We start from the raw sequence: 20,592 nt of genomic DNA, 5'->3' as shown, positions 1-20,592 counted from the left end.
CAACCGTAGTAGTCACGGGAAACTCGAGAGTCTAAATTTTTCCAAAGACAAACTAAATTTCAAGCGCTAAACAAATAGCAGTTACCAAAAATAATAATAATAAACGAAATAAGGCAGCATAAGAATGGAAGTTTACAAGTTTAGGCCTGAAACGATCGGAAATAGACCGAGACTTCTACTTGCTGATGAAGATACGATGGACATTCACCCCTCCCTAACAAGTCACCGAACACCCATCTCCAGCAAGCACGCACTGCCAACAATTTGGAGGAATTGACCAAAACTCCATCACCTCGATTAATTGCCCCCTCTCTCTCTCTCTCTCACAAACACACACTAAAATTCCACCATATTGAAACAATGATGATGATGATGCCACGACCTTTGTTTATTTGAATGACCCACCTCATGATACGAGCAACTCATTTTACCCCAGTAATGTCCATGCTTAATAAGGTGATGGTTGGCAGCAATTCACAACAGATTGACACATTCCCATAAATGTAGTTAGCTTCAATACAGTTTAGTTTTAGTCTAAAGCTACCCAAACTACACAAATCACGATCATAAATAATTCAAAATACAATAAGATGATGTAGTTAACTTACCTCGACCTATTTCATCTCTCTTAATTTTTCTTTTTTATTACCTATTTTATTCAGATATTTTGGACTAAAACTCTTAAAACTCAGAGTGAAACCGCTGGAAACACCATGACCCAAATTCTACCCAAGGGGGTGAAAACCGAATTCTGGAGTCCTGGCGCTGAAGAATACAAATATGACAGAGAGAAATGATATTTTATACCTATGTTTTATTATTATGGTGCATATAATTCTTCAGAGTCCATAGGGGATGACCAATAATGAAGTAATGATTCCACCGTCAATCTTCGCGTTGCACTGAGCATTGAGATGAAAAAGCGACACCCATCTATTTTGTATTCTTCCAGAGGGTCTCTATGACCGAAGCTCCGAACATTGACCTGTAAACAACTTATGCAGTTTCTTGTTTAATAATGTCCGGCTGCTAAATAGAGCAAAATATATGAGAACATGCTCGGATGCACAAAGATGTATGGAATTTACCGCTGAACTGAGCCTGTTCATATTAACCAAATGGTCCCTCCAGAAACAATCTAGTGTCTTCACAATTACTTCTCTCTGTAATCGAACAACAAAAGGAAACAGCAATAAGTGTGTTTCTACGCACATGCATTAAAGTAAAACTGCATAAGTTGTCTCTTGCTGTCCTCATTGCAAGAGCTTTCAACAGACAAATAAAGCAGCCTATTTGAATTGAATTGAGACAAAAGACAATGTAACAGCAGTCACAGCTAAATTACTGAAACAACAATTCAGCCTACCCTGAAATCTTAAACTAGTGTCAATAGTTCAAGTTCAGGCTTTTGCCTAGCACAATGGCAGCAAATGCTGCCAAGCACAAAGATGCGCATGTTAACAAAGCAAGAACAACACACATCTTACTTCTCATTGTGATAGAAAAGTCAGACCATACAATCTTAGGCAGCAGTCAAGTGCACAATCAGATGGCAGTATTAGTTTATATGGTAATTGTTGTGTTTATAATCCCCTAGAATTTACTACTGCAGCCTGATCAGTTTATACTTTGATTTCTCTTTCTTTAGCTGATACCTTCTTATCTAAGAAAAGAGATAAGGCCATTAAGTTTCTCAAATCAATTCTCAAAAATGAAGGAAAGAAATATATAGTGATTAAAATTCATAAATGTACCGGAATAACTTTTGAAATACTAAAATATATAAAAAGGTTTAATTAGGTCCATCTAGTCATCCTCCAAAAGTTTCTTAAATTAATTTTCCAAAATAATATCTATAGTCCACATCCCAAGCTTAGTTTTAAAAAAGAAGATGATCATGGGCAGCTGCTGAATCACTTATTGCTTAAATATACATCCTATGAAAAATTTAATAGAAAAAGGTGCATCCAGGCAAATTTTCACTTTTCCAGTTTTCAACAATTGACTTTAAAGTTCTGAATAGTTATATTTTAATACCCCAAGAAACTATTGTACATTATTATTTCTACTATAGAGTTTAGCATTCAGGACTATTTATGGAGAAAAAAGCATACTATTCTCTTAAATTGGAAGTGGTCGCATACAAAAGTGAGATGCAAATATTACATGGTAGCTTTAACTCAAATACATATAAGACAACAAAATATGTTCATACTCCAAAAACAGCAAGATTTAGAAATTTAAATATATTTTGAACCTATACAAATATCCAAAGCTGTAACAAGTGCAGGTGAGAATGCCAACAAAAGAGCCCTAAACCAGAGACATTTGCATCAAGCTTGTTTTGGTATATTGACTAAATAAGCTTCTCTTATGAAGCCAAAACTTTTTTAACGTCAAATATTAGAAAAATATATTTCATTGGAAGGCATCTCTGCTAAATATGCAATAGTTCAAAGTTTAATAATAACTAATGTTTTTTTTGGTAACATTCAATGACTAACATTTGGGAAACAGTTGAACCATACCTATGGCATTTTGGTCCATTATCACACAGCAGAATTATTCCACTGGTACCTACTCGGTTCAAACCCTACATATGCATAAACTAATAAAAAACTGGAGCAACGTGTGCCTAGAATCGAAGAAAGAAAAAAAAATGACATTCAAAATAGAGAAGGAAAGAAGCTACTGATGAACACCTACCATGACAAACCTATCATGAGATGACTAAAATTCTTTATTATTTGATTTTTAAATGGAAAAAAAAGAGGAGTAAATTATAGGCCATCCAGACTAGCCAGTAGTAGTTGCTTAAGTTCAGATTTATAACTGACCTAAAAAGAATATCATGAACACATGAATTTTGCAAAGCACTTTCTACTCTCTTCTCATAACTGAACATCAGCCAAATATTATTTATTATTCAATTTTCTTTCAAGAACATCAAATTTCTGCATCATGGATTTTAAATGTTTCATTGTTTGTGATGTATCAAAGAGCTAATTCGGAGCACCAAACAAAATGATGTTAAAAAAAAAAAAATTCACAAACTATTGTAGCACTGCTCTTTATAGTGCTGAGTAATGCAGTAATGCCTACAGATGATAAATGGAAATATGCATCTTATAGGAAGAATAAGATAAATGAAACAACCTATAAAATATATGTTACCTCAATTTCTTGAATGTATGTATCATCATAACCAGAATCTTGTACAACTTCTAAATAAAAGCAATTAAGAAGTCCCCAAGATACTTGCGAAGAAGGTTGGAAGTTCCTTCATACCTTCCTTTCCTACAACCATAAGACTAAGGTTAGAAGAATTTGTGCGCACGTACACATATGCACATAAATAGTAATATTCATTTGAATGGAACTCACTTTGCTGTATCATCAGTACAGATAGCCAGCCAACGTTTCAAAGAAGAATTTTTCTTGCAAATTCCCCTGAATGTACTTGGAGGTATTGGCAAGTTGGGAAGAGAAAAAGTAAGAACCTCTATAGAGTCTAATCCATGTATCTGCTCAACTGATGATAATATATCCTGCTCCTTAATCTCTGCAAACGATTCTGGAACACCATTCCGTGACATCTGTTAGATGCTTTTCATTGCAGGATTACTAGCACAGCAAAATGACAGGCACTTAAGATAATACAAAGATATTGTTTCACAGTGTTAACTACCAGCCAATATCTTTCCACCAATTCCGACAAACTCATCCAAGAGCTTTCCAAGTCTCCAGTTGCTTGGATGCTATAGAACAGAAAGAAGCCATATGAGAAAACAAGAAAATGTTAAGAAATGTCCAAACTACATATTTCAAAGAAGATTACATACCTCAAGTGGATCAACATTTCCGAAAACAATTTCATCTACCACCGCTTGCATGTACCTACAAGCAAATTTTTCTTCAGCAACTTATCAGAGGGGAAGCAACAGGCAAAAAGAAGAGCTTACTTTGAAACCAATGTTTTGAAACTAGAAACATGTATGCAAGGTCTGAAAGAGAGCAAGTAAAATTTGGACTTAAATTTTTAGAAGTCAAGTTTTCTTTTTCTGCAACATTCTAAATCTTATTATTAGAAGGAAATATATGATCAAGTAACATATTATATTCATGCACTGTACCTAGTAGGTCAAATAACAACATCACAACACTATTTCCAGTTGTTGGTGCACTAAATTATAGAACATAGACAAATATAATATTGAAATTCCAACCTACTTGCAAGACACCACATTTATCTTTACATCCACTTGAAACAAATTCAACCATCATGAAATCCTAGAATGTCCCAGAAATTTAGTAAACTACATATTGTCTAGTCTTTGATTATATACAATGCAAATAAAGAGCAAATCGTTGCAGTCCTGTATGACTTTGATTATATAACAAATGTCTCAGATGTTGATTGGAAAAAAATTAGTTAAAAACCACCAAATTATAATTCAATTGCATACTGCAGGAGATCATAAAATTTCTACAGTACAATGACCTTTTCTTGCAATTCATTCATGCGCTAACCAATGCACATCAGCATGCTTTCATGGACGTGCCCTCAAAATACAGATAAACATCAAATTTCAGAACTTACTGAAAGATTTGTTCACGGCAGCTTTCAGAGTCGCCTGTTAAAATCAGTTGCCTAAGGTTGTAGACATGCTTTCTTTGGACCTTATGAAGCAAAGAGATTTTCAGTTAGAAGACCAACATTACCAGTAACAAAAGAAATTCTGAACATAAGAATAGTTGACAGTGGGGAAGATAAAATGGAATGGATTAAAAAACAGAACCAGTTGTTGAATTCTGAAGGCAGTAAATGATATGATAATTCAAAAAACATGAGCTTAAATTCACAACATACAAGTATGATCCTACTGTTACAGCTCCAGTACCAATCACATCTTCCCTTTGTGTTCATAGATTAAAGCCCCATCCACATTTGCTGAACCAGATTATATTAGAACATAAGTAGCATATTAGTCTTATTAGATGTATATGCAGCCCATATACATCCAATATACTTCTGAAGGAACTGACACCATCATCTGACCAGCCATTTTTTTTTTTTTTTGAGTGTCCCACATCAATGATATAGAATGGGATCACAGATATATCGACTCGATCCAAGGTTTCATATATACCAGGTCATTAGTTGCTGCAATACTTGAAGGACAGCTTGTTCCATTGGCCAAGCAACAATCAAGCTTTAGAAAAAAAAATTGCAGCATCCTCGCTAATTGATTTGCAAATATTTTATTTTTAATATCAGATTTCAGTTTCTGACATTTAATGAAGAAAGGCATAAAGTCTCGTATTTCTTATGCCTTTCAGCATTTGTGGAAGCCTAAGCAGATCAATTGAATAATAACAAACCCAATCATCAGCTTAACCTGCATAAGCCTCACAAAGGGGATAGAAGGTACAAGTAACTTCTTTTGAAGGATAGAAACAAGAATATGGTTGCCCTTTATTGCAGTATCTTGGTTAATTTGACCACCAACTTATTAACAATACAACACTGAAACTTCCTTTTGCTTCTGTTATATTCATCTGCTTGAGCACATCTGCATCCATGTCCTCTGCATCCAGTATTCTACCCAGCAGGACAATATTATTCCTCTCATCACTTCATTTTTATCACTGTATAAGAACTATGCAAAGGACGATCTTCCAGCAACCATGAGTTCATCATGATGACTTATATAGAGTACATGGTAGCAGACTATGGCAACCAAGGACACGATCAACCCAAGTAACAAAACCAATTCAATGAAATTAAAATTCTATCACCAGTGAAACAAATATATCATGCGTACCTCTAGGACTTCATCAAACTCAACAAGACTCTTCCTTATTCCAAAAAAGTACTTCTCCGCATTTATTTGAAGTGCCAAAAGCTGCAGATTCATAAATAAGTTCAGCAGAGTACTGAAAAACATGTATTGATCAGGAAAAAAGGAACAAGATGGTAATCTCTAAGAAGACCTGTTTCACAACGGTATGGCCTTCAATTGGTATGTCTTCATTATTTGTTATCTTTGATATGAGTTTCACTGCCCACTCGGTATCAAAATTGAATTTCTGAAACATCTCATCCTGTAAGCTGTTCCATTAGACCATGATTCAGTTTCTTTGTCATAAAAAACAAACAGGCAGAACTGAATACGTACATATGTGGTAGACTTCTTTAGTCTGAATATGTCAAAATTCCTTTATGGCATTTGAAACAACATCATAAAAAGCAGTATCTCTGAAAGAGATGAAAAAAGGAGCAAAGGAATAAAGTTTCCAACTATGGATAGAACATACTGTCCACCATTCTAATAATAATTCTAATTTCAAAAATCTAGTCCCAAAATAGACCTTGGACCACTAACAATTGTTATGCCTCCAAGCAATATGAAAAATAAATAATACATGATTTACACTGCAGTCATACTGTGGTTGTATGTGATATAACCAACAAGTGGCATTAAAAAAAAAAAAAGCATTGAACAAGGAAGATCATATGAAGGGTGCAATAAATACTTAAGCTGGTAGGAGCATATAAATGATAAGAGATGAGAACAAGAGCAACGCAAGTCAAATCCCATCAATGCAGCCATCTTAATGGACTATAGTGTGGCATGATCAGTATTTATCATTCAATAAATGGCAATAGGCTTAACTCTAGCTTAGTTAAAATGAAATGAAGCCGATAAACCGTAGTTTAGGTTGAAATCTATACAATTTGGATCAGCCTTAGGTCAAGAGGGGGAAAAATCAACCTAGTTCCACAATGGAACTCCCAAACTTAAAAGATCAGTGCATGATCAACTAGAAATTTAACTTTTAAACATTTCAGATATGCTATCTTCCAAGGTTTCAAGAACCGGTACCAAATCCATACCGGTTCCTGCTCGATACAGTACGGTACCGCATCATACTGACCCATACCGACATTAAAAAAATCAAAAAAATTTCCACCCACCATCACTAAAAAAGAAAACCGCGCTGAATCGTACCGAATCGGATCCATACCGCACCAAACCGGATTGAACCGTCTGGTTTCGCACGGTTTGGGCCGTACTGTACGAACCGATCGGTATGGTCCGGTTCGGGCCATGTACCGAAAAATCGACCTAAACCGTGTCGGTTTTCCACCGGTATGGTACGTACAAGGTGTTCCGGCCGGTTTGAACCAGTACGAATACCATGCTATCTTCTGAACAGACCCTCTTTCAAGTAGTTTACTTGATTACCTGCATCATTTGCCTTATTATCCATTAGTATATTTTGTTCTCTCTTCTTTCATCCATCACATCCTTAAATGGTGCAATGAATTGAAATGTTCAGTAGGGATTCAGTTCACAGACAGCATCTAGCAAGATAGCCATTCCTTACTAATGAACTTGCTTTTGGATAGCACACTCATGCAGCACAAACACCATTTCATTTTCAGTGTAGCACGTCGCTAACTCACCCCTGTTTCTTATTTTCCATTCTTTTTTATGCCTTCCCCTTTGCAAGCTGAATTCCTGACCAGAAGTTATTCAGCTTGGAGGCTGACCAACTGCAAGAAAACCAAGACCACTTCGAAGGGCAAGTGCTCGATAAACACCTCCCCACTTGTAACCAACTAACTAATCCTGCTATCAGCCTAGCAAACTTGACTTTGTGAAGTTATGACTCCCTTTTTCTTGGGTCTCTCTTGTGGTGGCGCTTAAATATAGCCAGAAATTCCAGTAATGCAGTACTTCTTATTAATATCTAATACTATATTAAAAAGAGTGAGGGGGAGCTTTTCAGTTTGTTAAATTTACCATTGGGTCGAATTTCGAATAATTCTATGTGGTATTGGCGTTTTGGATAGAAAAGTAGGTGAAAAGATGATCTCCAGCCGACCTTGTCTTTTCACAAATTCTCTCTCAAAAATTATTTGATTTGTATCTAAACATGCATTTGCACATGCTTGCCTACTAGTGAAGACAAAAGAGAGGGCAGGGGATGGCTATATTCTTGTTATTGATAGCACAAATATAACAAAAATACTTTGTGGATAACAAATCTATGGCAATAGCACATTCAATATTCATGAGATCAAACTGCTACCACATTTTGGTGATTAAAAAAAAAAAAAAGAAGTGCGCCCAATGCATAAGGCTCCTATCATCGAAGGGTCTGAGGAGGGTCAGATGTATGGAGTCTTACCCCTACATGCACAGGGCTATTTCCATGTTTCAAACATGTGAACTTCAGCTCATGATGGAGCAAACTTACCATTGCTCTAAGGCTTATCCTCACCACATTTTCCTGAAAGCTTTTCTATGGTGGTAGTAAAATAGTACCTTACCATAAACCTTGTAGATCCAGGATCACCTTGTCGACCTGCTCTCCCCGAAGCTGAAAAGAAAACAATCCGAGTTTGGGTGAGTCAGCAACAATGGCTTACATGAATTTTCTGATATATAACAAGAGATGGTCATTACTTCTCTTTTTTTTTAGGAAAAAAAAAAAGTTAACATAGCAAGACTTCTTCTTCAGTCAACAAGAAAAATAACCTTCAGTAGATAAGCTTATATAAATTTCACTAGATGAATATAATATTTATATATGCAGAATCATCACTAGAGGGAAGAACTCAGTTCTGCAAACAGTTCGACAATAGCACATTAAAAAAAAAAAAAAATCCAGAGATTAAAAAGCTCTAATAAAAAGACTGGTCCTAGATATGCTTTACTATCATAATAATAAGAGTACAAGACGTATTACCTAATTTTTCATCCCAGCAAAGTGATCTCTTGATGGCATATCTCAATAACCCAATCAGAGGTTCATTTCACCAATTTTTGTAAAAGAACGCGCAATTCAGATGCATAAACATATGAAACAGAAAACTGGCATTCAGATTCTTAATTGAAAGCACGAGCCACTAGCAATTACTTAAGGCAAAGACAAGACGGCACATGAAAATGACTAGTTTTCCTTAAGTGCCAACATCTGAAGTACTACTGTTGTGACATGTTGCCATTGCAGAACAGAAGAATCACCACCTACATCTGATTTTAGACAAGAGAACTGACGGAAGATCCCAACAATTACATCAGAACATTTTTTTTCAAAGAAATCATATTAAATTTTAGGTGTCGACAAATACAATTTGATAGAAGTAAGTCAATGGAGTAGATCATTCCATAGGCAAACCTGTATCATACTCAAACCATAATGGCTACTATAAACATAATTAGGCATGAGTCAAATATCATTTAACCATATTAAAATCAGAATACTGAGTTTAATTTTCAAAGCATCAATGGAACAGTGGTGGAAAGAAAATATGTTGCGATAATTATACCTAAGATGAATTTGGATAGCTATAATTTATTTTAGCTTATATTAGAGCTAATCACATGATTGTAACTCACCTGATTATCTATTCGCCTGGACTCATGTAAGGATGTCCCAATCACATGAAGCCCACCCAACCTTTTCACTTCAGCCCCTTCATTCGAACAATGTACTTCACAATCTTTCAAGACCATGAGATAAGCAACCGCAATTGCAGGGTTAAGGGGATACATCCCAGATTCCTCAGCCAACTGCTTCTGTAGTTCTTCCATTTCAACTGTTTGACTCATCTGTATGGACTCCGATATAACAGACTTTGCCTTTCTGTACGACCAATCATTTCCCTCACTTTTGCATACATATTTAGCTGCAGATTTTATATTCAGCATAAATGAAAGGATAAAATATACCAATTTTTTCTTGCAAGATTGGTTTATAAACAACCAGTATTATATTTAAGCAGGACAACAAACAGATTGATCTTAAATGAACAATTAATACTTGAGAAAGGATTTCTAACCCGTAAGTGCAGCCTTTGCAAGCAATGCTAATGAGGATGGTCCCACCTTTATCTTTGACAAACCCTATACAAAAGATTGGACCCAAAAGAATTAGAACAAAATACATACTTGAAGACAAAAGATAAAACCCTTGAGTACCTTCTGAGAAATTGGCTCTCCATCAGTTTCAACATTAGGAGCTTCATGTGTCATAAATGGGAGCAAGCTATCTTCTATAACTTCTTTTGCAAGCATCTTTAGGAAGCAGAACACACATATACATGTAAATAAATGAGAAAAATTGAGCTTCCAAAATGGAAATAAAATAAAAGATGGATCTCCTGCATTAGGTAACCACTGAAAGGAGATTAGTTATATAATTCATAATTACTACAATATGCTCATGCAAAGCCAAAGAGAATTAATTTCCACCTACTAGATCCCCAGGAGGACTATAATTATAATGCTCTATAATTGTTGATAAAAATAACTTATGAATAAGTTTTAATCCAGGAGGCAAAACAAATCTTTGATACAAGGGAGAGATATAAAGTGGACAGACCTTTGGGTTACCACCTAGTATTATATCAGTGCCTCTGCCAGCCATATTGGTAGAAATTGTAATTGCATATTTTCGACCTGCTTGGGCAACAATCTCAGCCTCTCTTGCAGCATACTGCAAACAAATGAGAAAATGAAAGTTACAGCACTACACAGAAATGAGAAGGGCAAAGGTGTTGCGAAATAAAAAAAGATTTAAGGAGTAGATCATGTTTAAGAACCTTGGGCCTTGCATTGAGGACATTATGGGGAATATTTCGGTCTTTCAGTAGATCAGATAAATACTCAGAATTCTCAACACTGTAACAAAAGGAGAAGACAGATATTACTGCAAGTGAAATATCAAGCAAGAAAGAAAAAAGACAAAGCAGAGATAAATGTACATCATCCTTCACCCATGGAAGCCACAGTTGAATTGTACAAACTTAATAATTCTCAATAAATTGAACACAATAACACATTAATTTAATCATTTCAGGGTTCACTACATGATATATGGTTAGCAATTAGATAGTTCAGGGCGTGCCGATCTATACCGGGGCCAACTAGTGCGATTCAGATGTTTCATTCGGAACACCGGCAAAACGGAGCAAGAAAGAAGGAAAGAGAGGAAGAGAGAGAAAAAGAAGAGCAGAGGGAAGGAGATGAAAAGGCCAACAATGGCCACAGTGCCCCACCAAGGTTGCCGAGGCCTCCGGGGCTCCACGGTCCTCCACGAGAGAGATTAGAGAGAAAATAGAGGAAGAAGGAGAAGGGAAGAAATGAGGGGAGGAGAAGCAGCAGGGAGGTCGTAAAAATAAAGATGGCCACTGGATGGCAAAAATTCATCCCATGGACGCCGTAGGTTCGAAACAGGGGCAAGCTGCCCTTGTTCATCGCCTTTAAAAAGAAAAAAATACGATTCATAGTAAAGTTGGTAATGGATTTGCCTTGCCTTTAAAAGAAAAAAACACAATTCATAGTGAAGCTGGTGGCAATGGGTTTGCCAGCAAAACCATTGCCGGCTTCACTGTAAATCGCATTTTTTTTTAAAAAAATGAAATAGAAATCCACCCCTATTTTTAACCCGCAATGTCCACAGGGTGGATTTCTACCATCCAATGGCCTCTCCGCCGCCTTCCCCTCCATTTCTCTTCTTCCCCCTTCTCTAATCTCTCTCACAGAGGATCACGGAGCCTCAGAGGCCTCAATGGCCCTCCGGAGGCCACTGCGAGCCTCCCTCTCCCTCCCCTCACCCTCTCTCTCTTTTCCTCTCCGGTTCTCCCTCATTTCCACGTAGGTTTAGGCCCAATATGGTCTGCTACGAGGGCGTACCGACTCGTACTGTCTACCAGCCGGCACAGGATCCCGTTCCAAGTTGGCAAACCTTGATCTCCATACTATCTGATAGTATGCAAAATGGCACGATCACTTGCAGAATAAGATCAGCCAACCCAAGATCATCACAAACAAGCACCACAATTTAGTTGATATGCAAGAAGAAAAAAATTTAAGAAGAACAAAACATCCCCCTTTTTTTTAATGCAAAGGTAAGTGTAAAGCTAAGACAATAAGATTGGCTCTCTCCCTCTCTCTCAGACACCTCAATTAAAACTTCTTCTCTCCCTCAAGACCCAAGATAACTGGTCGCTACAACCCCTCTCTTCAACATGAGGGCAAGCTCTCTGAAAGGTACATTAGGGTATCTTGCTACTTCCATCTCGGTCTTATGTTGTTCTCCTCTATCTTTGTTACTCTTTGACAAGCATCCAGAAGCCCTCCTCACATCTCAGTTTCTGACTGATACCACACGTGTCTGCATCATCTCAAATGTTCAGTTCAACATCTACTATTTGGTAAACTTCCAAGATTCCTCCTATGTAGATGTTCTTACCAACAATATCTCATTTTCTAAATGCTTAAATCCTAAAATCAAAAACCCATACAGGATAAACAAAGCATTTGTCCATTTTCCAGGATGTAGAAGTATACAAATCTAGAGAAGACATATTTTGTGCAAATTACGAAACTATCGCTGACATTGTAGAACCAGTAATACTCATATGATAACAAAATGTAATCATGTACGCAGATCCATTTGTACCTATTTTACTGATGAGCTGGAAATTTAAAATTAATGAAACAAGATATAATTGTTACTTCTTGGCATGTGCCAACATGATAAACATGTGTCCAAGAAGCCTCTCTTTTCTAATTCCTTTGAGAAACTCCAGTCTCTAGGCCAGTTAACTGCCAAGTAACTAGAATAATTACCTATGCTTTTGAATAGGGATTTCAATAATATAATTCAAAGCCAAATGCACTCACTAATTAGCCTAGAAGATTGAAACACGGTACACTGACAAAATTTTAATTTTTAAGTATGTCAAACAAAAGTCGATTTTTTATAAACAAGTCATGAATTGTCAGCCTTAACAAGGGTGTGGACAGTTTCTAGGACGCATCCATACAATTTTCAGAATTAGCAGATTTTTCTGAAAACATAAGGGGTTTTTAAAATAGTCACATCATGGATATATATCAACTGTCTGGAAAGGTGGTTCCTTTAGTTTCAATACAAGCTCAACCTTGCGATGATTTATGATATGGCTGCCTGATCCTTGAATGTATATTTGATCTGACAAAAAATAAACCAAGGAACTGACTACAACAGTATCACAATTTTCCATTAGCTTAAGTTTCACATTTCAAAATCTTAATTGACATTCTCATGTTTGCATCTCCAGTATGCATTGCTGAAGCCAATTACACATGTAATTTGTGTGTTGAAGGATCCCAAACATGTCAGAGTCACAATGTCATGAGCCTGCTGCTTGAATTATGCTCCTGCATATGGCAGCCAAGCAATTGATATTGCTTCCACGCAGTCCATATTCTGATTTCTTTGCAGAATAGTGAGGCTTCCAGGTGACTTCCATTATCACACGTCTGCTGCATGTGATAGACCATACATGTAGACCATTCTAAGAATGAACTTTTGTTATAAAAATGAAATAGGAAGACTTCACCAGTGTCGTTGTAACAACAAGGAACATGCAGGAAACTGAACTATTAATGAACCCAAAAAGAGAGAATCTACCTGTCTCAATAACCTTGTGTACAATTCAAAAACATATTCTAGCAAAAAGTTTTGAGAACTTTCCATCTTTCTAAACCCAAGCAACAATACCTACCTCACACCCAATACTAAGCTAACCGATCAATCTTCCATAAGTAGTACAAAAACCTATCCAGGCCACAGGAGGCATCCCCAGTTTCCTCATTACAAGAGAGCCAATTACTAGATATTTATGCAAATCATAAGCATAATGTCAACACTCAGCAGTATGATATGACACCCACAATACAAAGAAGAGGGCAGGTATCCAAAATGTCATCTGTGGTAAGTTTTTTTAATACCTGTTAAAACATTTTTAAGTTGATAAACCATATTGGTTACTATTGTCAGGTATGGTGATTCGTCTGCATGGAAGTTTTGCTAGACATCAGAATCACTAATTAGCAAGGTAGCCATCACAAGTCATGAAAGCCACATTATTTTTTATGTGATGGTACCATTATCACTAACAAAATAAATAGCCATTCTTCCAGCAATAGGAAGGCATTTGCAGCTAATTAAGATGCAAACAAGTCAAAAAGTAACAGTGGGAACAACTTCTGTAAATAGGATTAAAGACACATAGATCTGCAATGCAAATCATGGTCCCTGTAATGCTCCACAATTAAATGTCATGAAGGATAACTGAAAATAAGAGGATCCAGATGCCTATCTTAGATGCACTCCAAAAGAACATACTAGCTAAATACAAGTCTCAGATCTTAATCAATTTAGTGGTCACAGGATTTGAACACTGATTTTGGTGAAATGTTGTATAAAATATGAGAATATAGATGTTCAGTTGAAGAATATAGTTTGACATAATCATTATTACTTCAGTGGAAGAATATAGTTTGACTTAATCATTATTACACATTTGCTTTCCATACAAACATGTGAAGCCAATTAGCTGACCATCACGTACTTGCCTGATGACACTTCAATGGTTCAAAATCCTACCTTGTGGTTCCAACTAAAACAGGGCGACCCAATTGAAACATTGATTCAATTTCTGCTCGAACATACTCCCACTTCCCACGTGCAGTCTAATAAATCATCCAAAGCATGATAAACTGTGAGCTTGTTTTGCGATAGGAAAGGGAACAATTATAATAAATTTTGCACTCGATGCTTGTAAGGAACCTACAGCAAAAGCTTGAATAGGTAAGTCACACCGGATATTTGGTAAATTCGTAGGTACTTCAATAACTGGCATCTGAAACATTTTCAGGAATTCCTTCTCCTGCATGCACAAATAATGGAATGTTGGCTTTAAAAAGGGCCATATGAAAGCCAGAGCTATAAAATCACCTCGGATTAAGCATTATCTCAACCATACTTCGGTTTTTGCAGTTCCTGTCATCCCTGAAAGCTTTGGATAGAGCTTAAAAAGTGATTGATATGTTATTTGGGCAACAACAACTGAATCAGCCTGATAACATCACAATTGGCATTGCATGAAAATTTCCGAGCAAAATGCATATAGATTAAAAGAATATAATTTTTCTATGATTTATTTTATCTATGAGAAACTGTTTAAGATAAAAGACGCCAACAAATACCTGGATTTTTAGGCCTTCTTTAGCTTCTACTGCTTGATGAATACCTTCAGACCATCTCCTTTTCTCTTCAACTCTTCCTGTAAGCTAAAGAGAATCTAAGCTTTAGGAACCTCATATGGAAAAGTATAGAAAATGCCTGCCTTTTTCAACATAACTGGCTCAAACAATTAAATGTGGACATGACGAAAAGCAACCATACACTTAAATTACTATTGACAAGCAGGCTGAGAGATAAGGGCTATTATGGTATTGCTTATCCACCAAAAGTAAAAATACAAGAAAAAGTCAGACTTCAACTCAATAATTTCAGCCATTCCACCCCACTGGTATTAGACCTCATCTGGATAAGGAGAATCTAGCATCAAGTTTCTTCACTATAAAGCATATACCACCTATTGGTCACATTGAGAAGAAGATTCACAAAACAATGTTCACTCAAACTCACTACTTGAGCATACGGTTGAAGTTATTGTAAAGTATTGCCCCAGAAGCAATTCACCATGCCCAACTTAAGTTAAAAATGAAGTGTAGTATCAACAACTCAGTAAAATTGTTCCCATATTTCAATTGTTACAAAATTATATAAGAACATGATTTAAATTAAATGAGCAGTGAGCAGTGAATTTTGCATCTACAAAAATTTAATAAGATTATCAGTTAGCTTTCAAGACATAATCAATCAATTCAGTAAAATTGTTCCCATATTTCAATTATTACAAAATTATATAAGAACATGATTTAAATTAAATGAGCAGTGAGCAGTGAATTTTGCATCTACAAAAATTTAATAAGATAATCAGTTAGCTTTCAAGACATAATCAATTTGTTATGATCTCAATTTATTGTGGTAAACTATGTATGTATGTATGTATGTATGTATGTATCTAAGGGAATCCCCCAAGATGTTACATGCCTCCACATACCTCTGGATTCATATAAACAAACTAAATGACTAGGATTCATTAGTTGGCCTGATGCCCATCATTTGCTTGCTTCCATAGGATCAAAAAAACAGTGTTTCTACTCAAAAGTATATGTGTTAAACTTTGGCTTGTAACAATAATTTAAAAAGGTGAGCACAGTGTTTCTTCTATCAGATTTTGTTCCAAAAAGGCAAAGAAAACATTCCCTTTTGTAAATAAACTTTACTGCACAACAGATTTATGAATAACCCATAGAGTGAATAAAATTGAAACAACCTCTCTCTTTCTCTATCTAATGTTCTCTCTTGAAACCCTATGTCCCCAGAGCCCCTAACTCCTCTATATAACTAGTTATCTTATCCACTCACTTTTATCTCTCCAGTCCCGACCACTTGAAGACTAAGCTAATCTAAGCCCTCACTAATTTTTCTTGTGCTCTAGTTTCTTCTAAAACGGCAACAGCTACAACCAATTACCATCACAACTATTCAATGCTCACATCCCTCTTAAATTCAAACACTTTACAAAATTATCTAAATTTGACTAATTTTATTCTCTCCAATGTGCAATGTACATGCCCACATGCTATGTCTCTCTAAGCTTAAAAAACTGATGTTAGCTATCATTACTGCCTTTATCGTTATTAGTTGTCTGCAATAAAAAAAAAGGCACAAAACTTTCTTCTTCTTTTTTTTTTTTTTTTGTCAAGAGAAAATTTTAATTGTTGTTCATCATAATTGCAACTGATGTCGGGATTACAACTGACATCAGGATTATTCGAAGTCCATTTTCATAGACTAGAAAACCATTAGAAAATAAATACTGCCAACTTCACTTTTTATACCATATCAAACCTTGTAAGAAATGTTTCAAAAGAAAGTTTCTTTAATTTGCATGTTATGAGTATGAAATAGATTACATGAAAAAAATTATCAAGCATGTAGTGATACTACTTTCACAAACTACCTCATTAATTATGAATGCCTTTCCATTCCTAACAATGTATTGGACATCACGACGGTAAAACTCTTTGGCCTTCAAGGCATTTATTAGAAATCTGCAAAATCAGAATGTGATTTAGTATGGAAATGGTACATGTGAAACAAACATAATTAATGAGCCTTGTCTTATTAATCTAAATAAAACTATAGAGACTTTTGTATCAAAGTTATCCAGGGTTAAATGATAGAATGACTTCCGAGCAAGGACTCATTTTACCAGTTTACCTAAAAGAAAGCAACAAGAAAATACAGATCGCAACTTGCAGTTGCAACGATCGTAAAGGAACCACAACATCGATAAATGGTTAGATGAAATTAGAGAAAGAAATCTTGCACCTTGCCCAAGGATCATTTTCATCCCATAAATCATCTGTTTCAAGAACCATCTCAGCAAAAGCAACTCCTTCCTCAGTCAAATTCACAGAATTATCCTTAAGTTCCACATTGTAATGCTGTAATGCCAAGTCATTTCCATCATGGAAAACAAATGAGATAAGAAGGATGCTGTCAAGCATATGAAGACACAAGGACCAACTTGCTAACTATTAAATGATGAACTTACAATGCCTCGTCCAAGCAGTTCAGCTACTTTGGCAGCAACTGGATATCGTGCAGCATCTTTACTATCCTAGTGGCAAAAGAATAATAAAAAGTGCCACCAATGATCACATGCTTAAATCACTTATAAGGAAAGTGACATGGTATAGAGAAAAAAGGAAGTGCAACAGCATAACGCAAGACTACCTCACCGCTAATCAACAAAGGGTTCCTTCCCTCATCAATAAGGACTGAGTCGACTTCATCAACAATTGCAAAATGAAATGGCTTTGGCCTGTTTTTCAGAAGCTGGTTTGCTAGTAATCATAGAAACAAAGAATAAAAACTTATATGATGCTTGCAATGTACCATCTCATAACAAGTCTCTCTCTGTTTCCAGATAGATTGTCCCGGAGGTAGTCAAAACCAAGTTCCTGCAGGACATGTACAACTACTGCAAAGTCAAAAAGACCTAAGTCCATTGTCTTAACACTAGCTGAAATCAAGCTTTCTAAGTTAAAAAGCGTAGCTAAACCAATGATGTCCAATTTAAGCTCAAAGCAACTACCAATCAAGTCTTCCTGAGCTTTAAAAGAACACAAGGTAGGATGATAGCAACACATAGAAATGATACAAATTCTTCTTATAAGCAACTTGCAAATAGACTAAAAGCAATAGAAAGAACAATGTCTTGAGCAATTTACCGAGTTATTGGTGTATGTTATGTCACAGTTATAGTTGGATCTGCGTTCATTGGCTGCCATGCCCCCCTACGAATGCCAGCAACATCAGAATTAGGCCAATAAATAAGTTAATTCCAACACAATGTAATCAAGGTTAAAAGTCAGTTTGTATAATGAGCATGGCTTTACATTAGAGGTTGAAACTAAATCAAAAAAAATAGTTTGGAACCTGTATGAGACCCACAGAAAGGCCAAGAAAACGATGAATGCGGCCCATCCACTCGGCATCACGCTGAGCCAAGTAATCATTAACAGTCACCACTGTAAACAAAAGTAATTTCAATGATAGAAAATGCTGATGTTATAGTCAAAATAATAATGACAGCAACATAATATGGACACAATTAAAAACTAGCAACTTCTAGTAAACTAATTTATACATCATTGTTAAATAAAATATGCTGATACATTCTTCAAGGTAGATCTTGCTAGGTTTCCACTAGACACAAATTTGCATCTCGTCAATGTTAATTTCAGAGAACCATATAAAGTTCCTTTTTTATGGCTTCTGGCCACTGAACACAGCGAAGCAGTTATTGTATATGAATGTTATAAAGATACAGGCAGGATAAAATTCTTTTAAGAAAATAATAACTCTACCCAAAGACAAAAGTAAGATGCACTTGGTACATTTATAACTTGTAAGTATATTTGTTAAACTACTGGAACACGTTGCAGATTTAGCAAATACAATGGGCAATACACAGACTTTAATGCTTTAAAATGAGGGAAAAGAAAAAAAAACTTGATTCAGCGGTTATCAATATGCTGTGTTTTTTTTTTCTTGACTGCATCAATGTCTGATTGATGCAGAAACTATGCTAAATACATTAGAAAATAAATAACTGAGATAAATATCATGATTCCATAAGATATTGAAGTTACACTACAAGGCATTTCTACTGTCTACTACAAGAACACACAGAAAATATTAGTGACTAAATAATTGCATTTAATTCGCTAAAAAATTTCATCATAACCCAAAAAATTTAAAAGAACATCATGAACATCTTTAAGACCAAAAAGTACTTATTTTTAGGCAACCAGGATTGAGAAAGAGACCTGTACATGCCTCAGTGCTTCAAGATTCATGACTTTCTATAAACACATATGGAAGAATTCATTGGCTGCAACTACTTAAAATTAAGCATACCATGAACTCCATTTCCAGTGAGTGCATTGAGATATGCAGCCAGCGTCGAAACAAGCGTTTTTCCTTCACCAGTCTTCATCTCTGCTATGCACCCATCATGGAGCACAGCTCCGCCAATGATCTGATAGCCTTAAGCCATAAGCACAAAAAACCCAAATCTGAATTTGTCCTCCATGTTGTAGCAAAATACCTGAACATCGAAATGCCGCATCCCAAGTTTCCTTCTGGCAGCTTCTCTAACTACGGCAAATGCCTCTGTAGCCAACAACAAAAAGAACAGGGGGAAAAAGCTTCCGAGTTATGAACTTAAAAAAAAAAAAAAATGAAAGAAAGAAAGTAAAGGGTACATAAGGAAATAAAGATACTAAAAAAAACCTCCAAGTTATGAACTTTGAAAAAAGAAAAAGAAAAGGGAGAGATAAGGAAATAAAGATATAAAGAAAAGCGACAAGTCAAGGACAAACCTGCCTGTATATCAGAAAGCGTTTCCCCTTGACTCAAGCGAAGACGAAATTCCACAGTCTTTCCCCTCAGCTGACCAAGAATTAATCAAGAAAACAAAAATCCTAAGAAAAATAAACCAAGCTCAAATCTTTTCTCCAATTCCATCACCTTCTTTTCCTTTCTCTTCCCCGTAAATAAAAGCAGATTACCTGTTCGTCAGAAAGCCTCTGAATATGGGGCTCAAGAGCATTAACAATATTCACAAGCCGGTAGTAATCCCGAACGACCCAGTTGTTCAGGCTCCAGAGGTCGCTCCACTTGGTGCCCTTCAAGCTGCCCAACTTCTCCTGAAACCCAGAAAAAAGAATCAATAAAACTATCTCATTCTCCTCCTGAAATCGAGGTCATGGGTTCAAGAAATGGCTAAACCTTTAAAGAAGCGATGAGGGGTTTAGGAGAAGCAATCGTAGCGGAGGCGAAGGAAACGAAGCGCCTTCTCCTGACCCGAGAAAAATGGAGAGGGCGAAGAGGAGGATAGGGAGGAATGGAAGAGGAGGGGGAGAGAGAGGGCCCGCAGGGGAAGGAGAGGGAGAGAGGTAGGAGATGAGCCATGGAAAAGGGTTTACGGTTTAAGCTCCTTGGACTTTTTTCGTCTCCTCCGTCGCCGGAGGCCTCTTCAAGTACAAAGCTCCTGGAGGCAAAAGAGAGCATGTTTTTATGGGAGAGTCGACAAGA

General features: G+C 36.2%; 1 protein-coding gene across 1 annotated transcript; it reads right to left on the bottom strand.

Annotated features, from left to right (window-relative positions):
- Window positions 1-786: 786 nt before the first annotated feature.
- On the bottom strand, window positions 787-20,583 carry LOC105051786 (protein translocase subunit SECA2, chloroplastic). The gene is given in 32 exon segments (XM_073243728.1): window positions 787-985; window positions 1,089-1,163; window positions 3,175-3,233; window positions 3,236-3,297; window positions 3,385-3,574; window positions 3,689-3,758; window positions 3,843-3,897; window positions 4,601-4,680; window positions 5,826-5,906; window positions 5,995-6,112; window positions 8,337-8,391; window positions 9,410-9,703; window positions 9,857-9,920; window positions 9,996-10,091; window positions 10,399-10,512; window positions 10,619-10,697; window positions 14,455-14,540; window positions 14,642-14,737; window positions 14,834-14,926; window positions 15,057-15,140; window positions 16,946-17,036; window positions 17,317-17,432; window positions 17,543-17,608; window positions 17,725-17,812; window positions 17,887-17,951; window positions 18,222-18,287; window positions 18,430-18,521; window positions 19,414-19,534; window positions 19,604-19,668; window positions 19,878-19,947; window positions 20,067-20,204; window positions 20,287-20,583. Coding segments are annotated over 32 exon segments (3,276 nt in total). The 5' UTR covers window positions 20,569-20,583; the 3' UTR covers window positions 787-820.
- Window positions 20,584-20,592: the final 9 nt, after the last annotated feature.

This window comes from Elaeis guineensis, chromosome 9 (assembly GCF_000442705.2).
Source record: "Elaeis guineensis isolate ETL-2024a chromosome 9, EG11, whole genome shotgun sequence".
In the NCBI taxonomy this organism is placed as follows: Eukaryota; Viridiplantae; Streptophyta; class Magnoliopsida; order Arecales; family Arecaceae; genus Elaeis; species Elaeis guineensis.
This window is presented reverse-complemented; position numbering and strand designations above follow the sequence as displayed.